The sequence below is a fragment of the Garra rufa genome, chromosome 1 (genome assembly GCF_049309525.1).
Source record: "Garra rufa chromosome 1, GarRuf1.0, whole genome shotgun sequence".
Lineage (NCBI taxonomy): Eukaryota > Metazoa > Chordata > Actinopteri > Cypriniformes > Cyprinidae > Garra > Garra rufa.
Window position 1 is genome coordinate 42,006,282 of NC_133361.1, and position 21,205 is coordinate 42,027,486.

Here is a 21,205-nt window from a genome sequence, read left to right on the forward strand (position 1 = left end):
GACATCCACCCTATGATGGCTATGTTTGTTAAAAATGGATGAGCTTACCTGTTGATGTGGTGTTCAACAATGAATTGCAGAATCCCAAAATAAACCCTTTGCTGTTACCTGGATTATGATTGCTCTCTTTATGTAAAAACAAGACAATCTTATAGTGTTAATTTGTCAAATTGCATGCTAGCATGAGGGAAGTGATCTCTCAGGACTTCAGAGGAAAACCATTTAATAAACATCTCGAGATTGTGTGGCTGAAAGCAAGCTATTGTTTCTGTTCTGTATATATTGATGGGTTGTAACTCAGTTCTAATATGATCTGTAAGTGAGTTTGACTGATGAAGGGAAACCTTAGAGAGAGCACCATTATTATAAGAGCTAAATTATCATGTCAAAGGAATAATTAACCCAATAATGAATTCTGTCATCACTTACTTGCCCTCAAGCTGTTGCATCCAACCCTGTTTAAATTTCTTTAATCTGAGGAACACAAAAAAAGTCAAGTCACCTTTATTTATATGCCGCAATATAATTTTACAGTTAAAAGTCAGTTCATCGGTTCAGTGATGTCATTGCCCAGCTCAGTTCAGTTAAAATAGCATCTGTGCAATCACATTGACAATATTGGTAGAAATGAAGTGTCCTCAACTTAGCATCCATCGGTCACAGAAATGGAGAAACAAAAAATCTTGGAAGAAACCAGGCCTCGTCAAGGGGCCAGACGAAACCAGCATGGCGTAGTTTAAAAGAAGATATTTGGAACCCTATTTTGTTCTTTGACATTTTTCTAAATGACAAGTGAAATTAATTTTGTAAAGGCAAGTTTCCATGTCTAAATATATATTTTAAACTTACAGTAGTCAACATTTGAAGTGGCTCAAAACCTTTAATCAAAGTTGTCCTAAATCAAAACAATACCCATTCTTGTCTTAGCACAACTTTGAGGAACGCTTTTGATCCATTTCAGATGTTGAATACTATTACTGTATTTTGAATTTCTGGTGTATTAAACTGTGTAGTTTTTATCCAGACCTCTATTTAGATGACCTTGGTCAATGACCTTGGTCTTGGATGGCATTGGTCTCCTTGAAAAACCTAAAGTGCTGTGCCAGATTTAATAAGAATCTGAGGGAGATATGTCTTTAAACAACATTTAAAGAAAATGAAAGGATTTTCCAACAAAATGCTGTATTAAAGCAGCAATCAATCACAGTTTGGTCATTTTCCTCATGTTTGGGGAAAGTTGAAGGAGAAAGCTATATCATATTCCCCCTGAAACCTTAATTGTTGGAATGCATAATAATGCTTTTGTTTATACAGTCCAATATAGGTTATAAATCATCTATGTTCTTAGTTTAATTAATAAACTATGTAACTTCGTATGTAATCCCTTTTCTTGAAAGTCATATATATCATAATGGCTCTGTGGTAGCTGTCTTATAATTTCAGTTGACGGCAGGCATCCTGAAATATACATAAGTGCGTTCAATGTACTTCTCCCCACTTCCATAACTCTGCTCTCACTGCCTAGAGGACAACTTAAGTAAAACGTGACACGACTTGCCCCATTTTTCTCGCTTCGTGACAAAAACATCCCTAAACCGTTGGTGTATTTGGCAGCAGATCGGCCGCGAGGGGCGCAGTGTGTTTTTCATGTACACCCGCTGAGCTGCTGTGCCTGTGCGCATTGAGACATGCTCCGACTGCGCGGCGGTGGAGAGAGTCTCACTTCAGAATGACACGAACCGAACCAATGCACGAAACCCCTCGGGTTTAGACAAAAGGTAAGTTATCTGCATGAGCAGCCATATAACTCTTTAATTACCCTATCCTTTCTGCTCCATTAGCTTCTAAAGCATTCAATGCTACCACTGCTATGTATACAATGTGCCATCCTGCGCCATTTCGTTTAATGCGATCAGTGCATGAAACTGGACTGATGAAGTAGAGTCGTTACCGTACAGGTAATCGAGGGTTATCTAATTATCACGATGTTCTACAATCGTTTCATTTTATTTGTAACGTTACCAGTATTAGAAATCAGGTCAGTTGTAAGTTATTGTGTTTTTCTGGACAGGCAACATTTTAGCTACCCATGATATGAAGTTCCTCGACTAGTGTTTTTTCTGAGTTAACGACGCGTTTTTTTCTTTAGCTGTTGTGTTTCGTTGAAAGATAGCAGTCATAACATGTTCAGGCCTGTTATTTTTAAAGTAATATGCCTTAAATGTTCTGTAGCCCTTAAAAATATTATGATGTAACGTTAGGTTAGAAAACACGGGGGGAAATTATGAGAAATTAAGGAACTTTTACTACATTCATTGAAAAAGGCATTGCCTGAATTAATCAAACTTAAGGTTGTCACGATTCAGTAAGGTCTACACATTTGTCACTTTGTCACATATTATACAATTTTTTTAACGAATGTCAGTCTCAACAATCCTGTTTTATTTATGTATGTGGTGTATTATCTGTATTGTATCATGTCCCTGCTGAAAAAAACAGCTAAAACCAGCCTAGGTTGGTTTGCTGGTATTAGCTGGTTTAAGCTGGTTTTAAGCTGGAAGTAGCTGGTTTCAGCTGGTCTCCCAGCCTGGTCAGGCTGGTTTTAGCTGGTGGTTTTCCAGCCTGACCAGGCTGGAAAAATGGCCAAAACCCCTCTAAAACCAGCCTGCCGACCAGCTATGACCAGCTAAAACCAGGCTGGTGGACCAGCTAAAACCAGCCAACCAGCCTAGGCTGGTTTTAGCTGTTTTTTTCACCAGGGGTGTTAGTTGTGTTTGATGTTTTTTTTTTTTTTTTTAAATGAAGGGATGTGAAGTAGTGAGATAAGAGCCGTTTGGGGTTTGTTTTGCTACTGTAGAGATGATGGATTGCACTTCAACTGTTGTTTTAGACTGTCATAACACACATGAGATTGAAATATGTGACCCTGGACCACAAAACCAGTCATAAGGGTCAATTTTTTGAAAGCTGAATAAATAAGATGTTAGGACCTGTTAGGATATGACAATATTTGGCCGAGATACAACTATTTGAAAATCTGGAATCTGAGGGTGCAAAAATATTGAGAAAATTGCCTTTAAGTTTGTCGTTCTTAGCAATGCATATTACTAATTAAAAAAAATAAGTTTTGATATATTTACAGTAGGAAATTAAAAAAATATATATTCATGGAACATTATATCCTAATGATTTTTGGCATAAAAGAAAAATTGATTATTTTGACCCATACAATGTATTTTTGGCTATTGCTATAGATATACCCCTGCTACTTAAGACTGGTTTGTGGTCCAGGGTCACATATTTGCACAGATCAAAATTACAGCATTGCAGTAGAAATCTATGATGGCATATTAGCAGCAGCCTCCTGTACTTCATAAATTCATCAGGGCAATGTTTGATTGACATTGTGCTCACAAAAGAATATCTGCTCTGTTGATCGTTTAGTTAGTTGCATATGGATTTTCTTTTCTGTGTCAGTAGCCTAAAGCTGTGATTTGCACCAGCTTTTGCATTCTTGTCAGTATTGTAGAAGCTAATACCAGTCTAATGATTCAAATTCTCCAGTGCATGAGGGATTTTGGGTTTTCCCTCTAGTTGTATGCTGCTATTTCTAAATGACTTGTGTATGACTTTGAGTAACATAAAAGAAGAGATTTTGGAGTATGTTGATGAGCAAACAGTTTTAGGTCAACTGTTTATTTGTCATCTTTTATGTTTAGCAGACAAAATTCAAACAGTTTTGGAACATGAGGGTGAGCAAATTATGGCAGGAATTTCCTTTTTGAATGAACTATCCCCTATTATACCCTTAAAGTCTCATAATTACCCAAATCTTTGAAACTGAACACATTGCATGCTGAATGCATCCAGGTTGCACTCTTAATGTTAGTCAAAGTCTCATGCTCAATTGTGTCTCAGTTCACTGGTTTCTCCAGGAGTAGTGTAGTGACCCACCCATAGCTGTGTGCTCAATAGATAAGATATCAGCATGCTGTGCTTTGCCATTATGGTCATCACAGCCTCTAGCGGTTGCTTTCTTTTCCTATCTGCATTCTTGTTTGCATAAATGTAGCAGATGACATTACATTGTTATTCAGAGGATCAAGGTGGTTAGCAGTTAAACAGGACCATGAAAATAAATATGACCTGAACATCTGTGTCTATGCTGATGTATGCAGAAGACCCCTCTCTGTTGTGTTTCTCAGGTGGGCCAGCAGGATGGGGGAAGGGCCTGCAGTCAGGCCTTCGGCTGCTATTACACCCGTGCAGCAGATGCTGGCGTCTGGCACTGGGGCTGTACTAACATCTCTTTTTGGTGAGGAAAAGAATCAGCACAGTCAATTCTCTATTCAGTCAAAGTTTGTGATATCATTTTCTGAGTGTCTATTTTTAGTGTAATGTTTTCTTTCGTTGTGTGTGTGGATTTCTAAAGTGCCTGATTCTATTTAATGCACATGCACTATCCTTTAAGTATGGGATCAGTCAGTTTATATATATATATATATATATATATATATATATATATATATATATGTATGCATGTATGTATGTATGTATGTATATGTATGGGTACACACACACACACACACACACACACACACACACACACACTTTTATTCATCAAGGGTGCATTAAAAGGATAGTTCACACGAAAATGAAAATTAGCCCAATATTTATTTACCCTCAAGGCATCCTAGGTGTATATGACTTTCTTCTTTCAGACAAATCCAGTTGGAGTTATATTAAAAAATGTTCCAAGCTTTATAATGGCAGTGTGCGGGTGTTTTTGTTCAACAGTCTAAAATAAGTTTTTACTGTGGTATTGAAGAAGTAAAGTGTGCTTCATGTAATTAATAAACGGAAAGCAACGTTACGTTGATATATTACAAAAGTGGCATGCATTTTGTTTTTCTTTGTTTACATTGAAGTTGAAGTAGTATTTTTAGATTTGTGACATAAATTTTTATGTAATGCTAAAACACTGCTGGTCCCTTTTAGAAGTTGTAGTGATGCTTTCTTTTTCAAGAGTGATGCTTTCTTTTCCAAGAAAGAATGAAAAAATGTGTAAAATTTAAAAAAAAAATTAATTTTAATTTCTAAGCATTTTAAAATATAATTTAAACTGATTTTGCACATTTAAAGCAATAAAGTATTGCATATTGAATATTGCATTATTTAACAAGGTATTTTTCTTCAATATCGCACAGCCCTACCTCACATGGCTCCGGGGGGTTAATAAAGACCTCCTGTAGCGAATTGATGTGTTTTTGTAAGTAAAATATTCATATTTAAAATGTCACAAACAGTTTTTTCTAGTTCCGTTTCGGGTGGATGAACCAATGTTTGTTTACATGAGTAAAGGAAGCAAAGTTTCCATATTTTAGCAAAGGAAAACTAGTCTCCTCTTGGCTTATATCAAAATCCTCTGACATTTTTATATACAAATCCTCATTTTGCTCTCTCATCCACTCAGAATGACTTGCGCATACGACAGTTAGCTCGAGCTAGAGAAAACTGTTAACATTTAAAATATGGGTATTTTTCCTACAAAAACGCATCAGTTTGCTAGAGGAGGCCTTTATTTATTTATTGTATTATTTATGTGTTGTTATATTATGGATAGATGCGTTATATTAGACTTCTTTTGGACTGTTGAACAAAAACACCCACCCACTGCTTGGATCCTTCTGAAAGAAGAAAGCCATATACAACTAGGATGCCTTGAAATTGGGTAGAAAAAAAAACTTACTGAACCCAAACGTTTAAATGATACTGAATGCAGGAATGATAATATTTTGTTCGTAAAGTAACTAACTTTTATTTAAATTAAGACAAATTTGTACTTTTTCTCTTTCTTTATTTCTCTCCCTGCAGTCACACCATTGGATGTAGTGAAGATCAGACTTCAATCCCAGCAAACTCCCCTCTATAAAGGTACAGATCTTCAACTCTTCAGTTTTCACAGATAAAATGACCGACCAGTTCAACAGCATCAAGTCATGCCAGTTTAACTGAAATGTGTGTCTTAAAGCTGAAGTGAATGATTTCTGTGCTACTAGCATTAACACTTAGAACAGCAAAAATAGTGACTCTAAACAGGTTTATTAAAAACACTCTTGCCTGCAATTGCTTGCTAGACTGAGTTTTGCCCTAAACTTACACCACTTTTTGTATCAGTGTTGCTATGTTGGGTCAGTGATGATCTAAACAAAGCAAAGTTTTAATAGCACTGGACTTTTTAAATGGATAGTTCACCCAATAATGAAAGTTCTGTCATTAATTACTCACCATCATGTCGTTCCAAACCCTAAGACCTTTGTTCATCTTTGGTACACAAATTAAGATCTTTTGATGAAATCTTAGAGCTTTCTGACCCTGCATAGACAGCAGTGTGCGTTCAAGGCCCAGAAAGGTAGTGAGGACATCAATAAAATAGTCCATGTGATATCAGTGGTTCAACTGTAATGTTATGAAGCTAAAAGAATACTTTTTGTACTCAAAAATGTCACATGGTCTATTTTAACAATGTCCTTACTACCTTTCTGGGCCTTAAACTTGTCAGTTGTGTTGATGTCTATGCAGGTCCAGAAAACTCTTGGATTTCATCAAAAATATCTTAATTTGTGTTCTGAGGATGAATGAAATTCTTAGGGGTTTAGAATGACATGAGGGTGAGTAACTAATGACTGTTTTATTTTTGGGTAAATTATCCCTTTAAATGTTTACTGGACATTGACTTACATTTTAATATGGAATAAAATTATTTGACTTATTTCAGCTTAAAGGGATAGTTCACCCAAAAATAAAAATTTGAAGTTTCTCTGCTTACCCCCAGGGCATCCAAGATGTAGGTGACTTTGTTTCTTCAGCAGAACTCAAACGAAGATTTTTAACTCAAAGAGGTGCAGTATGTCAGCCAAATAATGGGAGTGGATGGGCACCAGACCTTTAAAAGTAAAACAAAACATGCACAGACAAATCCAAATTACATCCTGCGGCTTGTGGCGACACATTGATGTCCTAAGACACGAAACGATCGGTTTTTGTGAGAAACTGAACAGTATTTAAATAATTTTTTACCTTTGATACACAGCCACGTCCATCTCTCCTGAGCCCGAGCTCATCATCCGGCTCGTTACACGTGTATGCGCTCTGGCGTAGAATACGCAAACGCCGGAAGCGATCTGTCACATGTATACTGCCCTCCAATGGCAAAGCGCAGTAACTACACATTTGGTCAAAATTGAGTTAAGGCTTAAAATGGGCTTTGTGACAACTGTTTTGTCTTGTGGCAAAGTCTCCTGTTTCAATTTTGTCCAGTTTCAGAGAAACGAGAGTGTCAAAATTGCAGTAACTACAAAATCCTAACTAATACCATATATGATGTAATAACTTTAAAGGCATTTTTCTCAGTTTCAGTGTTGGTGGGTTACTGCACTTTGCCTTTGTTGGGCATTATACGACACTCATTGTTTACACAGTGCACAGAGATTGTGGGTATAGCGGCTATTCAAAATGGTAATTACTTGCGCTTATCCTGAATGTTCAAACCGATTTAAAGATAAAAGATTACGTTTGCTTGCGCAGATTCATCCGGGACTTTTCACCGATATCCCCTTATGTCGTTTGCATATACCACGCCAGAGCATGTACACATGTCACTAGCCGGATGATGAGCACGTGCTCAGAACAGATGGATGTTGCTGTGTATCAAAGATAAAAAAATTATGTAAATACTGTTCAGTTTCTCGTAAAAACCGATCATTTCGTGTCCTAGGACATCAATGTATCGTCGCGAGCCGCAGGGTGTAATTTGGATTTGTCTGTGCATGTTTTGTTTTACTTTTAAAGGTTTGGTGCCCATCCACTGCCATTATATGACTGACAAACTGCACCTCTTTGAGTTAAAAATCTTCATTTGTGTTCTGCTGAAGAAACAAAGTCACCTACATCTTGGATGCCCTGGGGGTAAGCAAATAAACATAAAATTTTCATTTTTGGGTGAACTATCCCTTTAAATACCAGCAAAAATGAAGCTACACTAACGTTAAGATTAAGATTTTTTAATGTGTTTGAAAGATATCTCACCAAGGCTGCATTCATTTGATCAAATTGAACAAAACCGTAATATTGTGAAAGATTTTTACAGTTTAAAGTATTTGCTTTTTTATGTAATTCATTTTTGTGATGGCAAAGCTTCAGAGTCACATTGTCCTTCAGAAATCATTCAACATGATATGCTGATTTGGTGCTGAAAAAACATTTATGGTCATATTATAACTTTTGATCAGTTTAATGCATCCTTGCTTCATTTCTCAGTCGTTTATTTTTTTTTTAACATAAAGTGTACTGACCCCAAACGTTTTAACAGTAGTGTATTGTCTAATAACTTGCTTTTGCAAACACAGTGCACATAGCAAATGCAAAACAGCATGAGGCCTATGAGCTGTTATTCTCTCTCTCTCTCTCTCTTGTAGCCATGGCATCAGAGTCAATGCCCTGGGCTAGGGTCATCCGCCCTTCAAAATGTGAGTATGTGTACCGCATGAACTGTCATCTGTGCTCATGGTCTCCTCCCAAAGCCGAGCAGCTCGCTTTACTAACGCTCACTAACTACTCAAAGAATTACGAACACACATTTTGGAAAACAGCTAAATCACACGCCAGGTCACGTTGCAAACAAACATGACAAATGTGCATTCCGTAAATATATTTCAGACGTCTGCTCTGCTGTGTATAAATGTTTATTCCGCATGTTTATATCAGTTGACCATTAACAGAACTCATTAGGACAAACTAAAACCCATGCCAGGTAGACATACCTTGAACCTGTCTTATGTAATGTCCAGGAATAGTAGGAAGGTACAACTTTCACGGCATGGTCATTGCCATGGTCGCTAATATTTATAGAGCTTCTTATCTAAGCCCTAATCGCAAAATCCTTTCAAATTGGAAAAGGCTTTTTCTTGGAAGCCCCAATGTCAAAGCACGTGGTTGATGTAATCTAGGTATGTAAACACAACAATCAAAGACAATTAAAGTTGCACACCACATAGACGATTTGTCTCTTTTCCTTTTGGTTTATTTTTGTAACCATATTGTGGCAGTGTGAAACAGATTTGAGTGAAACAGATTATCAGAAATGTACAGCAGTGACTATTTAACACCTATTCATTGGTTGTTGATTGGATGGAGGCAGATCTGAATGCAAGCTTGCCAGCTGATTGCAAGAAAGGGACATGGTTTAAGTGGACTAAACCATTAGCCGATTTTCAAAATTACGAATTTATCTTATGCGCAAAATAAAACATTTGCAATTAAGCTCCATTTCCATCCAACGAGTCAAAGAGAACAAAATCGTCACTTCCTGATAAACTGGCACTATATATCACTAATAAAGTAGAAGAAGCCACTGAATATAATAATTTTCATATATAATACATTACTTGCGCCTCAGAGCGAGTAAATGAAACAATAAATGCGATTTTTGCTTTCGGAGGTGGATGCGTGCTGTTTGGGAACGGAGTCGTGTAAGAGAGTTCATGGAAGCAATTATACATTTTATGTTTGGGCATTTTTTCTTTGACCATAACAACATCTCAGATGCTGTGGAATGAGATTGGTCTGTTGGATAGTCAGGTTTGCCTTCCAGTAGCACAAAGTCACATGATTTTTGATGCGTATGGAGGAGTTTATTCGGCAAATGTGTTTCCATCTCCCATTATTCGCATTAATTGCCCCAGTGTGGGATTAATAAAGTCAATCCAATCCAATTCAAATAACCCTTTTTCGCACAAGTCAAAAACCCCCTCAAGCGAATTTTTTGCTGCAAATTATAGGATTTTTATTCTAAATGCAACATTTCCATCACTCGATAGTGATGCGATACTTCAAAATGTGTGTAAAAATGGTGATGGAAACATAGCTAATGAAGAATCTGGCATACATCACCAAAAAGAAGTCTGCTGAAAGATCGAGTTATGATCATTTGTGTTAAAAAAGGCACACATGAATGGATGAGTTATTCACAGATCAATATCAATATAAAATCAGAATAATATGTATTTAGAAAATGGATGAATTTGTCATTTCATGCTGACTTTAACTCACTTTAAAGCATGTGTAGCGTACAGTTGTTCTCTTTTAGCAAGTCGCAATTTAAAATGCTACCACAATCAATTGCAAAAATAAAAATGTTTTGAAATTGAAAACAAAAGTTCACAAAGAACTTTCAAACCTTTTTTTCCATGATAGATCACTGCATTCACTTATTAGTAATTAGGATACTTGTGGCCATTGGTAATATATTCACAAAAGTATTACAAATAATAACTGTATTTTGTCGCCTTTTTAGGGAAATGCTTCCTCTATTGTAACGGGTTGATGGACCACATCTACGTGTGTCAGAATATGTCAAGCTGCTCCAGCTGGTACAAAACCCCTACCCACTTCAGCGGGACCGTGGTGAGAATTTATTCGCATCTTTCCAAACTGTGCTTCCAAGTTTTTACAATTACACAAACTCATGATTAATTCACATTTTGTTTGTCAGGATGCATTTGTGAAGATCACTCGAAATGAGGGGCTCAGGTCTTTGTGGAGTGGACTTCCTCCCACACTGTAAGTCCAGTGTCATAATTCCAGTTACATAAAAACATGTGCTATCAGATGTAGTCTTTTTTGTGTGTATATAACGCTACCTGTCAAAAGTTTTTGAACAGTAAGATTTAAATTGTTGCTCACTAAGCCTGCATTAATTTGATCCAAAATACAGCAAAAGCAGTAATATTGGACTATTTCTTTTTAAATTTATTGTAAAATGTAATTTAATCCTGTTATCAAAGCTACATTTTCAGCATCATTACTTCAGTCTTCAGTGTCACATGATCCTTCAGAAATCATTCTAGTATGCTGATTTTGTTTTTTTCAGGATTAGCAAGAATGTTTAAATTGATCATAAGTGGTGATAAAGACATTTATAATGTTACAAAAGATTTCTATTTCAGATAAATGCTGTTCTTTTGAAATTCTACTCGGCTGTTTTCAACAATAATAATAATAAATCAGAATATTAGAATGATTTCTGAAGGATCATGTGACACTGCACTGAAGTAATGATGCTAAAAATTCAGCTTTGAAATCACAGGAAACAAAATGAAAAATATTTCAAAATGTTACTGTTTTTGCTGTACTTTAGATCAAATGTCTTCTTTAAAAAACACAAATCTTACTGCACTAAACATTTGACTTGTGTTGCGTTTTGTTCAAAGTAATGACTTGTAGATCAATGAATAAGTCCGTTTCTGTAGACTGATTCAGACAGATGACTCGAGTGTATTGAAGTGATCCATTAAAAGAACTGCTGCATATAGGGTCCATATTTGAAAATAAAACCACAGTAATCCTGCTGTTTACCGAATAGCTATGCAGGAGACGCTGTGCAAGCAAATGACCCTTTGACTTTGTGTATGAGTAAATAACATGTTAATGATTGACCGTCTGGGTCAAGTTCATTGTAATTAACCTTTTTTGGGGGGTTGGTTCACTTGAGCACATGGCTTGGCAAACCAACAAATAGAAACAAACATGAATCTTTAAAATGAGACACATTTGTAATTAATGGATGAGTTAATTTCAGTTGAATGCTCACTGGTTTGTTTGTGTTTGAAGGGTGATGGCTGTTCCTGCCACAGTCATCTATTTCACATGTTACGACCAGCTGCGAGACTTCCTGCGTTACGGCATGGGCTATCAGGGGGACCATATCCCCCTCATAGCAGGAGGGTTAGCAAGATGTGAGTATTTACTTGTCCCTCCTGTCTCATCCAAGCATTGTTTACAAAACTGCAGTATTTTACTGTGTATTATGAAGATCTTGTAATAATATTATGTTAGTCCATAAACATAACTGTGGAAAACAGCACAATACATCAGTACTGTATTGGTTATTAGAGGTTTTAAATTTAAAGTGGTCATGAACTGCCTTCAGTGCCTTGTTTTATTGTTTTGTACTTTTCTCTGAGGTCCGCTTATAATGTTATCCAGATTCTTACACAATAAAAAAAAAACATAATTTAAAAGTAATAGGCTATTTTCTGTTCTGTTTTGACCTCCCTCATCTGAACGCTTTGTTTGAATAGGTGTTGGCTAACAGTTGTGTTTGTTTGACAGCATCTATCCTTCATAGAAAACGATTTGATACTGTGTACAAATCACATTTTTCATACTTGTTACATATAGTCGGCACAGCATCGTCTTTTAGTTTTAATCTTTCTGAAAATCCCTTCAAATTGGGGCTTGTTTGTAAACGAATCTGTTGTAAAATGAAGCGAACAAAGGACCAAGTTCTCACTGATGCAGTCTGAAACTTAAAATAAAGTTAAATATAAAGCTCATCCACTCTTTCCTAGTGTTGAGATCAGAAGGAAGGCAATGCAAAGTGTCTTGTTGTATTCGGAGCAATCTTTCGCCTTCTTGTTAGTTACATTACATGTACTATCTGTAACGATCACCAAGGCTGCATTATTTGATAAAAATATAGTAAAAAATAATGCACATTTATTACATTTTTAAAATAACTGTTTTCTATTTTAATATATTTTCATATGTAATTTATTCCTGTGATGCCAAATTTTAATCATGATCCTTCAGAAATCTTTCAAATATGCTGATTAGGTTGTGTGAAAACGCAGTTCAATACTTTTTTTTCAATATTCTTTGGATAGAAAGTTCAAAAGAACAACATTTACAAGTCTTTTGTAACATTAGTCATGTCTTTACTGTCACAATTTAATCCTTGCTGAATAAAAGTTTTACTTTCAAGAAAATTCTTACTAAACGTTAGTGTATACAACTATAATCTGCAAATGTCAAAATGTACATTATAATATTGCGATGCCTAAATTTCCTACTAGCACAGTACTTTGCGAAAGTATTCATACCTCTTCATTCACATTTTGTTGTTGCTGCCTTAACTTAAACTGCTTTAAATTACTTTTTTTCCCTACATCAATCTACACTCCATACACCATAATGGCAAAGCAAAAACAGGTTTTTAACATTTTTGCAAATTTAATTAAAAGAAAAAACTGAAATGATCCCTTTGCATAAGTATTCCTACCCTTATCTGGGACAGCTGAAATGTAGCTCAGTAGCATTCATATTGCTAGTAAATGTTACTACACATTGAGTGAAGTTAACCTGTGGCAAATTCAATTGAATGGGTATGAATTGTAAAGGCACACATCTCTTAATAAATGGTCCAACAGCTAAAAGATGCATATCAGAGCAAAAACCGAGCCCTGAGATAAAAAAAAAAAAAAAAAACTTTCTGTAGAGCTCAGAAACAGGATTGGATGAAGCCACACATCTGGGGATAAGTTCAGAAACAAATCTGCCGCATTAAAGGTTCACAGTAGCAGTAGCATGTTGTCTCCATTACCCTTAATGAAAAAAGTTTGAAACAACCAGGACTCTTCCTAGAGCTGGCCTCCTGGCCAAACATCGAACTCCAATTGATGGAGAAGTTCCTTGGTTAGAGTGGTGAACAAGAACCTGATGGTCAGTCTAGTTAAGCTCCATGATCATATGTGGGAATGGGAGACACCTATACTGCCCTACAAAGCAAAAAGGCAGTAACTGCATTTTTGGTCAAAAATGAGTTATTGTCATTTTCATGGCATTCAAGGCATCCTTTGTTATGTGACAAAATATCTCATCTCAAATGTGTGTGATTTCGCGGCATCCTCACGGGACGGTTTTATTTACATACATTGGATAACAGGCTGGATGACAGGATAACTTTAAAGTCATTTTTCTCAGTTCTGCACTCGGCGTAATTACTGCCTTTTTGCTTTGTAGGGCAGTATAGAAGAACAAAAATCACTGCAATGGTCCACCGATCTGGGCATTATGGCAGTGTGGCAATTCAAAGCATGATGAAGGAAGCCAGACTCAACAGTAAAGTGTGCTGGTAGTAGCCTCATGCTGATGGGCTGTTTTTTAGCAGCAGGGACTGAGGGACTCGTCAGAGTAGAAGAAAAGCTTAATGTACCAAAATATTGAGAGAGCTTTCATGAAAACCTAATCCAGAGCATTCAAACCCTCAGACTTGAGAGGTAAAGATGTGAGAAGAATGACAGATAATTGCCAAATGCTGATGCACCATACCTAAGAAGACCTTAGGCTTTCAAGGTGCTTCAGCTAAATACTGAGTATGAATGCTTATGCGCAATGTATGTATTTTAGCTTTTTTATTTTTTAATAAATTAACAAAGTTGTGACCAATTCTGTTTTGTTGTGCCATTATGGTGAATGGAGTGTAGATTGATGTGGAAAAAAGTAATTCAAAGCAGTTTAACACAAGGCAGTAACATAACAATACGTGAAAATGAATGAATATTTTAGCAAAGCACTGTATTTAAAATGATTAATTTAAATGTTTTTGTAAATGTATTTGACAAAAGAAAAAAAAAAATAATGTTACTATCGGTGCATCCCTAGTTTTGTTTTCCCGGTGTTCTGTTCGATCGTTGCTGCTGTGGTGTGATCTCTGTTGTCAAGTTATTGACGTCTCTCTCTGTGTTGCTCAGTGGGAGCAGTGTCTGTGATCAGCCCTCTGGAGTTAGTTCGGACTAAGATGCAGTCCCGCAAGCTACCGTACAGCGAGCTAATGGTGTGTATCCGCTCGGCTGTGGCTCAGGACGGCTGGTCATCTCTCTGGAGAGGCTGGGGACCCACTGTCCTGAGGGACGTGCCCTTTTCCGGTCAGTGACCTGTACACTTTCTGGCAGTATGATGGTGAACTGATGTCCCCCAGATGCAATGTTTGACAATTTGTTTTCCCCCCTCAGCCCTGTACTGGTTTAACTATGAGCTAGTGAAGGCACAGCTGTGTGAGCGGTACAGTGCACCACAAACTTCGTTCACCATTAGTTTTACAGCAGGGGCCATCTCAGGAGCTGTGAGTATACTCTCAAAATCCAGATATGATTGACGACTTTCACTTTATTTAAAGTGACGCATTAAAATAAGGAACCTCGATGGCTGTAAATTAATATAGAGGAGTTTATGAATGATTACATAATGCTACGGTGAGAAAAAAAGAGTGATACCTTTTCTGGCCTGACTGAATTACAATGTTGAGAGAACAAATGTTGATTTTGATTCACATGAATGTAGGACATGAATGAAACTGGATTTTGATTTGAATCTAATTAATGGTGAAGATAGTTTTTCTATATTCTTTCTTCTTACTAAATACCTAATGTTACTACATTATTTAACTGTATTGGTTTTGCAGTAAAAAATAGAATTGATTTGTGATTAAATTTTTTTTCTTCTGCTCACTATTTTTTTGATCATTGATTTATTTAGTAAAAATAGTAATATTGTCAAATATTACTACAATCTAAATTAACTGTTTTCTATTTGAATATATTGTAAAATGTAATTTATTCCTGTGATGAAAAGCTGAATTTTCAGCATCATTACTCCCGTCTTCAGTGTCACATGATCCTTCTGAAATCATTCTAATATGCTGATTTGCTGTTCAAGAAACATTTATATGTATTATCAATGTCGAAATTAATATTTGTTAATATTTTTGTGGAAACTGATACATATTTGTCTTTTGATGAATAGAAAATTCAAATCAACAGCATTTATTTGAAATATTTTTTATATGACATTATGCATGTTATTACAGTCATTTTAAATCTAGTTTTAAACCTGGTTGAATTACAGTATTATTAAAAAAAATTAATGTCAATCATACCACCCTGTCTTATCATAATATAATTTTTTTTGACACAGATTGCTGCAATTCTGACCCTGCCGTTTGATGTGGTGAAAACACGCAGGCAAATCCAGTTGGGAGAAATGGAAGCTCTTGGAGGTAAAGCAGCTTCTGTAGTTTCACCTGTTAACACATTAGAAAGAGTGCAGTAACACAACCTGCATGTTAAGTGGCATATGATGTCATTAGGTGAGACGGCTCACTTTTAAAAACAGTTCGGAGCTAATTACTTAAGCTAGATTTAATTACATTTATCAGGCTTCAAATTTCATGACCTTTTTACCTTTCGCAGCAGTCTCTGTGAAGAAACCATCCTCCACGTGGAACATGATGAGGAATATCTGGATTGACATGGGATACAGGGGTTTATTTGCAGGTAGGCTCTAATATCTAGTGATACTGATGTCAGAGTAGTTATATAACTTCACTAGCCAAATTAGAGAATGACATTAGTTAAAAGAGGCCAGTTTGACCGTCAGGAATAGGGATGCACGATATTTTGAAATAAAATCAATATTGTGAAATGGCTTATTGTCATCTCCAAATCGCACAGGCTGCTATTTCAGTAAATACAGTTGAGGTCAAAAGTTTACATACACCATGCAGAATCTGCAAAATGTTAATTAATTCAATGAAATAAAAGGGGTCATAGAAAATGCATGTTGTTGTTTTTTTTTTTTGTACTGACCTGAATAAGATAATTCATATAAAAGATGATTACATACAGTTGCAATCAAAATTATTCAACCCCCTTGACCTGCAAGACATTTTGCTGCAGAGAACAAAATTTTGTGAAAACAATTCAACAAAGGCATCAGTACACTATTAGAGAAAGTTTATTCATACACATTTAAGTAATTTTGAGAATGTAAGTTGATGACTAATGAAAGAAAATTAAATTGGCTCTAAATGTTCATGTTCAAAATTATTCAACCCCTGTTCAACATTGCTGTTTTTTAGTCAGTTATTTTTATGGTGGGGAACAAAATTGTCTTAAAACACAATAAAGCCTTCAGAAACACTATTTAAAAACAGAATGAGCTTGAGCTGTTACACATACATACAGTTAGTACATGCATGTGCTGAAGTTGAGTAGCAAATATGGTAAAGTCAACAGAGCTCTCACAAAAGCTATAGAGAAGAAATAGTTTTATTATATTATAAAGTCTAAGGCTGTATGAAGATTTTCAAGACATTTAAAAGTTCCTAGAGACACAGCTGGCAGCATTATTCTTTAGTTTAAAGTGTGTTGTACCAGAAAACCTTTGAGGGTGTTGAACAAAAAAACACAATATCATAAAATGTTTGATCAGAGCAACTGAGAAAAACCTGCAATGTACAGCCAAAGACTTGCAAGATGACCCAACGAAAGGAGGAAAAACATTTCAATGCAGAGCACAAGATGAACACTAGACAAGTATGGCCTTCATGTTGTGGCATCTTGCCGAATACCACTCTTGACCAAGAAGAACAAAAAGACCGACTTGAACATCCTAAAATTGACCTGGATAGACCTGTGGAGTGCTGGAAGAATGTTTTTTGGAGTGATGTGACCAAACTGAAACTTTTTGGACCCATGGATCAGCGGTATGTCTGGTGCAAAAAAGGCAAAACTTGTAAGCAGAAGAACACCATCTCCATCGTCAAACATTGAGGTGGATCAGTCCTGTTATGGGGTTGTTTTACTTTAGCAGGAAGTGGAAAACATGACTGTATGAAGGACATCCTGGATTCTTTGAAGTATCAGGACATTTTTACAAGAATTGTGATGCCTTTGGTGCAAAGGCTGAAGCTATTAATCAATTGTCTTTCCTGCAGGACAGTCATCCCAAAGTTAACATCCAAATCGACTTAACCCTTATGTGTTGTTAGGGACGTTTTCGTCCACTGAGGGGTGCTGTTGAGTCTTAATTTGGCCACAACTTTTTCTCTGATAAAGCAAATGGAATGATTTTTGGTGACTAATCTTATTTTGATACATATTTTGGGAAAATGCTTTGAAATTTTTCAAAAACTCAACAGTTCACTGTGGGCAAATTTACTACCCTTTCGTTATGTTTCGTGGCTGAAAACAGCCACGAAACATAACGAAAGGTTGTAAATTGAAACAATGCACAAGGGTTAAGCTTGGTTCAGGGATCAGTCACAGAATGTTCTTGAGTGGCCTGTTCAGTCTCCAGATTTAATTCTCATTGAAAATATTTAGTTGAATTTGAAGAAAGCAGTAGCAATGTGAAACTAAATATTATCAGTGGTCTAAAAGCTTTTTCAGGCGAGGAATGGGCCAAGATTGCAGTAGAGAGGTGACAGAAGCTTCTAAACACTTTCAAGCAGTGTTTATTGCTAGTTTTAAAGAATAAAAGATTCTGCACCAGATTTTACTTTTGGGGGTTGAATAATTTTGAACATGAACATTTAGAGCCAATTTAATTTTCTTTCATTAGTCATCAACTTACATTCTCAAAATTACTCAAATGTGTATGAATAAACTTTCTCTAATAGTGTACTGATGCCTTTGTTGAATTGTTTTCACAAAATTGTGTTCTCTGCAGCAAAATGTCTTGCAGGTCAAGGGGGTTGAATAATTTTGATTGCAACTGTTTAGTACTTAAATTTATAAAATTGACCCCGTTCAAAAGATTCTTGATTCTTAATACTGTGTTACCTGAATGAACCACAGCTGGGGTTTTTTTTGTTTAGTGATAGTTGTTCATGAGTCCCTTGTTTGTCCTGAACAGTTAAACTGTCCACTGTTCTTCAGAAAAATCCTTCAGGTCCCACAAAATCTTTGGTTTTTCAGCATTTGTTTTGTATTTGAACCCTTTCCAACAGCATCTGTATTATTTTGAGATCCATATTTTTACACTGAGGGACTCATATGCAACTATTACAGAAGGTTCAAACACTTACTGATGCTTCAGAAAGAAACACAATGCATTAAGAGCCAGGGGGTGAAAACTTTTGAATTTGAAGATCAGGGTAAATGTAACTTATTTTGCCTTTTGGGAAACATTTAAGTATCTTCTGTAGCCTCTGAAGGGCAGAACTAAATGAAAATATATGATATTTAGATATATATCTTCATTCTGTTCAAATGTTTTCACCCTCAGCTCTTAATGCATTGTGTTTCCTTCTGGAGCATCAGTGATTGTTTGAATCTTCTGTAATAGAGTCCCACAGTTGTCCTCAGTTTGAAAAGATGGATCTCAAAATCATACAGTCATTGTTGGAAAGTGTTCAAATACACACAAATTCTGAAAAACCAAAGAATTTGTGGTACCCGAAGGATTTTTCTGAAGAACAGCAGGCGGTTTAACTGTTCAGGACAAAAGAGGGACTCATGAACAACTATCACTAAACAAAAAAACACAGCTGTGGATCATTCAGGTAACAACAACATTAAGAATCAAGTGTATCTAAACTTTTGAACAGGGTCATTTTTATAAATTCAACTATTATTTTCTCTTGTGGACTATATATAAACATATTTTATGTGAAACATCTTATTCAGGTCAGTACTAAATAGAAAATAACATGGATTTTGTATGATCCCTCTTATTTTGGTAAAATAATTTACATTTTGCAGATTCTGCAAGGTATATGTTAACCTTTGACTGTATATGTGCTACAAGTTTCAGAGTGAAGCATGGCATTTTTGAAAACAATAGAAAACAATTTAAAAAGGCACCTCTCACTGCAAAAAATGCTCTGATCGAGGCCTTACATAATATGTGACAATCTAAAGTGAGGTGCTTTCTGGCCTTGTTTCAATAAAAGCTGTTGTTGGACTGAGCTCTGAAACTCACAGGATGTTTTTATAGTACAATGACCTCTTACGTGTCAAAACATCAAAGAAAATTTTGATTAATCAATTCATGTCCCGTTTAAATGTTTTGTATTGTTTAAACAGTCAGTGATAATGTTGTACACATTTAATTAACAGCTTTGTTTTTTTTTTTTGTTAAGGTTTTCTTCCAAGAGTGATCAAAGTTGCACCGGCCTGTGCAGTCATGATCAGCACTTATGAGTTCGGGAAGACTTTCTTTCAAGAACGCAATCTGAATCAGGCGAGATGTGGACTGTGAGATGAGCAAGAGGACCAAGTTGGTCCAGGATGCCTCTTCCTTGCCAACTACTGCAAACACTGATGACCTTAGCCAAGCGTTGAGTTAGTTCTCTGAAAAAAACTTTAATTGCTGGGCGATGTGCCTACTGACTGGCACAGGGACTCAAAAGCTGTGAGACTTGAACCACTACCTTTGCATCTGAGATGAAGGACTTATGGTTACGATGCATCAGTAAATGCACAGTTTCCCCACAATCCCTGTGATGCCTTAAGGAACAATACCAAAGCATGCTGGCAGAAACACTACCTCCCCTATAATGCCCCACTTATTGAAATGGCTGCCGCTGAATGTGGCATCTAGGTTGTTGTATCTGCAAAGCATGACTTGAGTCCCTTTCATTAAAGACACAGTGCTGCCCTCTGCTGTTCATGTGGAAGAATCCTCAGACCGAATATTGAACTGTACTGTCTTCATTTTCAGCAGGAAAAAAAAAATCAAAAATAATTATTGTTTTAATTGTTTGCAAAATATTTAATTCTCCTATAGTATAAGACTTGTCCTTTTTATGGGCCCTGGACTCGGGAAAAGCCACAAGAGCATTTTTTTTTAAGTTTTGTTCCATGCATTGAGAATGTAATGAACCTTTTGTTTTTGTTTTTTTAGTAAAGTATTGTTCTAGTGTGTAGTGGATGGGTCTTTGGTCTTGTCCTGTTAGCTACACCTGTTCACTGCATTTAGTTCAGATATAAACTGCTGTAAAACTTACTGCTGACTTGAAATGATCAGACAGTTCTCAGATTTTATTTAATAAAAGACCTTTAAAAAAAAACTCTTCATCTTAGAAGTTCAATTTGAAGACAACTTAATGTGCATTACTGCACAATGCATGTAGCATACTACATAAATTAGTTGTGGATTGCATTTCTGAGTGAATGTGAGACAAAGTATAACTGAATATGCTTTTTTATGTGTCACAACAGGAGTTCTCTGGCAGAATGACTAAATGAGTGTTTCTATATCATGAGAGTGAATGTGACCACAGCTATCACTGGTCCCTATCCACTTTCATTGTATGGAAAGAACAAAAAGTCTGGGCATTCTGCTGAACTTTTTCTTTTGTGTTACACCCTAGACAGACATACATGCAGGGCTGGACCATCATGAGGGTGAAAAAATGATCAAATTTTAATTTTGGTGGAAGTAAACTTGGTAGTTTTTTTTTTGTTTGTTTGCTTGTTTTTTTTAAAAATATGATTACATGTGTGTGATTTAATTTGTTTATACATATTTTATAGCACACTTGAAAGTAAGAAACATTTAAATAAATACTTTACAAACGTCA

General features: G+C 36.0%; 1 protein-coding gene across 2 annotated transcripts; it reads left to right on the top strand.

Annotated features, from left to right (window-relative positions):
- Nucleotides 1-1,668: 1,668 nt before the first annotated feature.
- On the top strand, nt 1,669-21,186 carry slc25a39 (solute carrier family 25 member 39). 2 transcript variants are annotated; one of them, XM_073832433.1, is made up of 12 exons: nt 1,669-1,778; nt 4,206-4,315; nt 5,875-5,934; nt 8,478-8,528; nt 10,355-10,464; nt 10,553-10,620; nt 11,671-11,795; nt 14,592-14,765; nt 14,853-14,962; nt 15,814-15,895; nt 16,092-16,172; nt 19,763-21,186. In XM_073832433.1, exons 2-12 carry the CDS (start codon nt 4,219-4,221, stop codon nt 19,879-19,881), a joined length of 1,077 nt encoding a protein of 358 aa, XP_073688534.1. In that variant the 5' UTR covers nt 1,669-1,778; nt 4,206-4,218; the 3' UTR covers nt 19,882-21,186. The 2 variants fall into 2 exon arrangements, with proteins under 2 accessions (XP_073688534.1, XP_073688533.1); XM_073832432.1 differs by having other exon boundaries at nt 16,089-16,172; nt 19,763-21,185.
- The last annotated feature ends 19 nt before the right edge of the window (nt 21,187-21,205 follow it).

Excerpts from the sequence above, each read along its gene's own strand:
- slc25a39 (XM_073832432.1), top strand. The coding sequence starts at position 4,219 with ATGGGGGAAGGGCCTGCAGTCAGGCCTTCGGCTGCTATTACACCCGTG. Across the intron at positions 5,935-8,477 it reads GCAAACTCCCCTCTATAAAG|CCATGGCATCAGAGTCAATG; the intron begins GTACAGATCTTC and ends TCTCTCTTGTAG. Across the intron at positions 14,963-15,813 it reads CAGGGGCCATCTCAGGAGCT|ATTGCTGCAATTCTGACCCT; the intron begins GTGAGTATACTC and ends TTTTTGACACAG.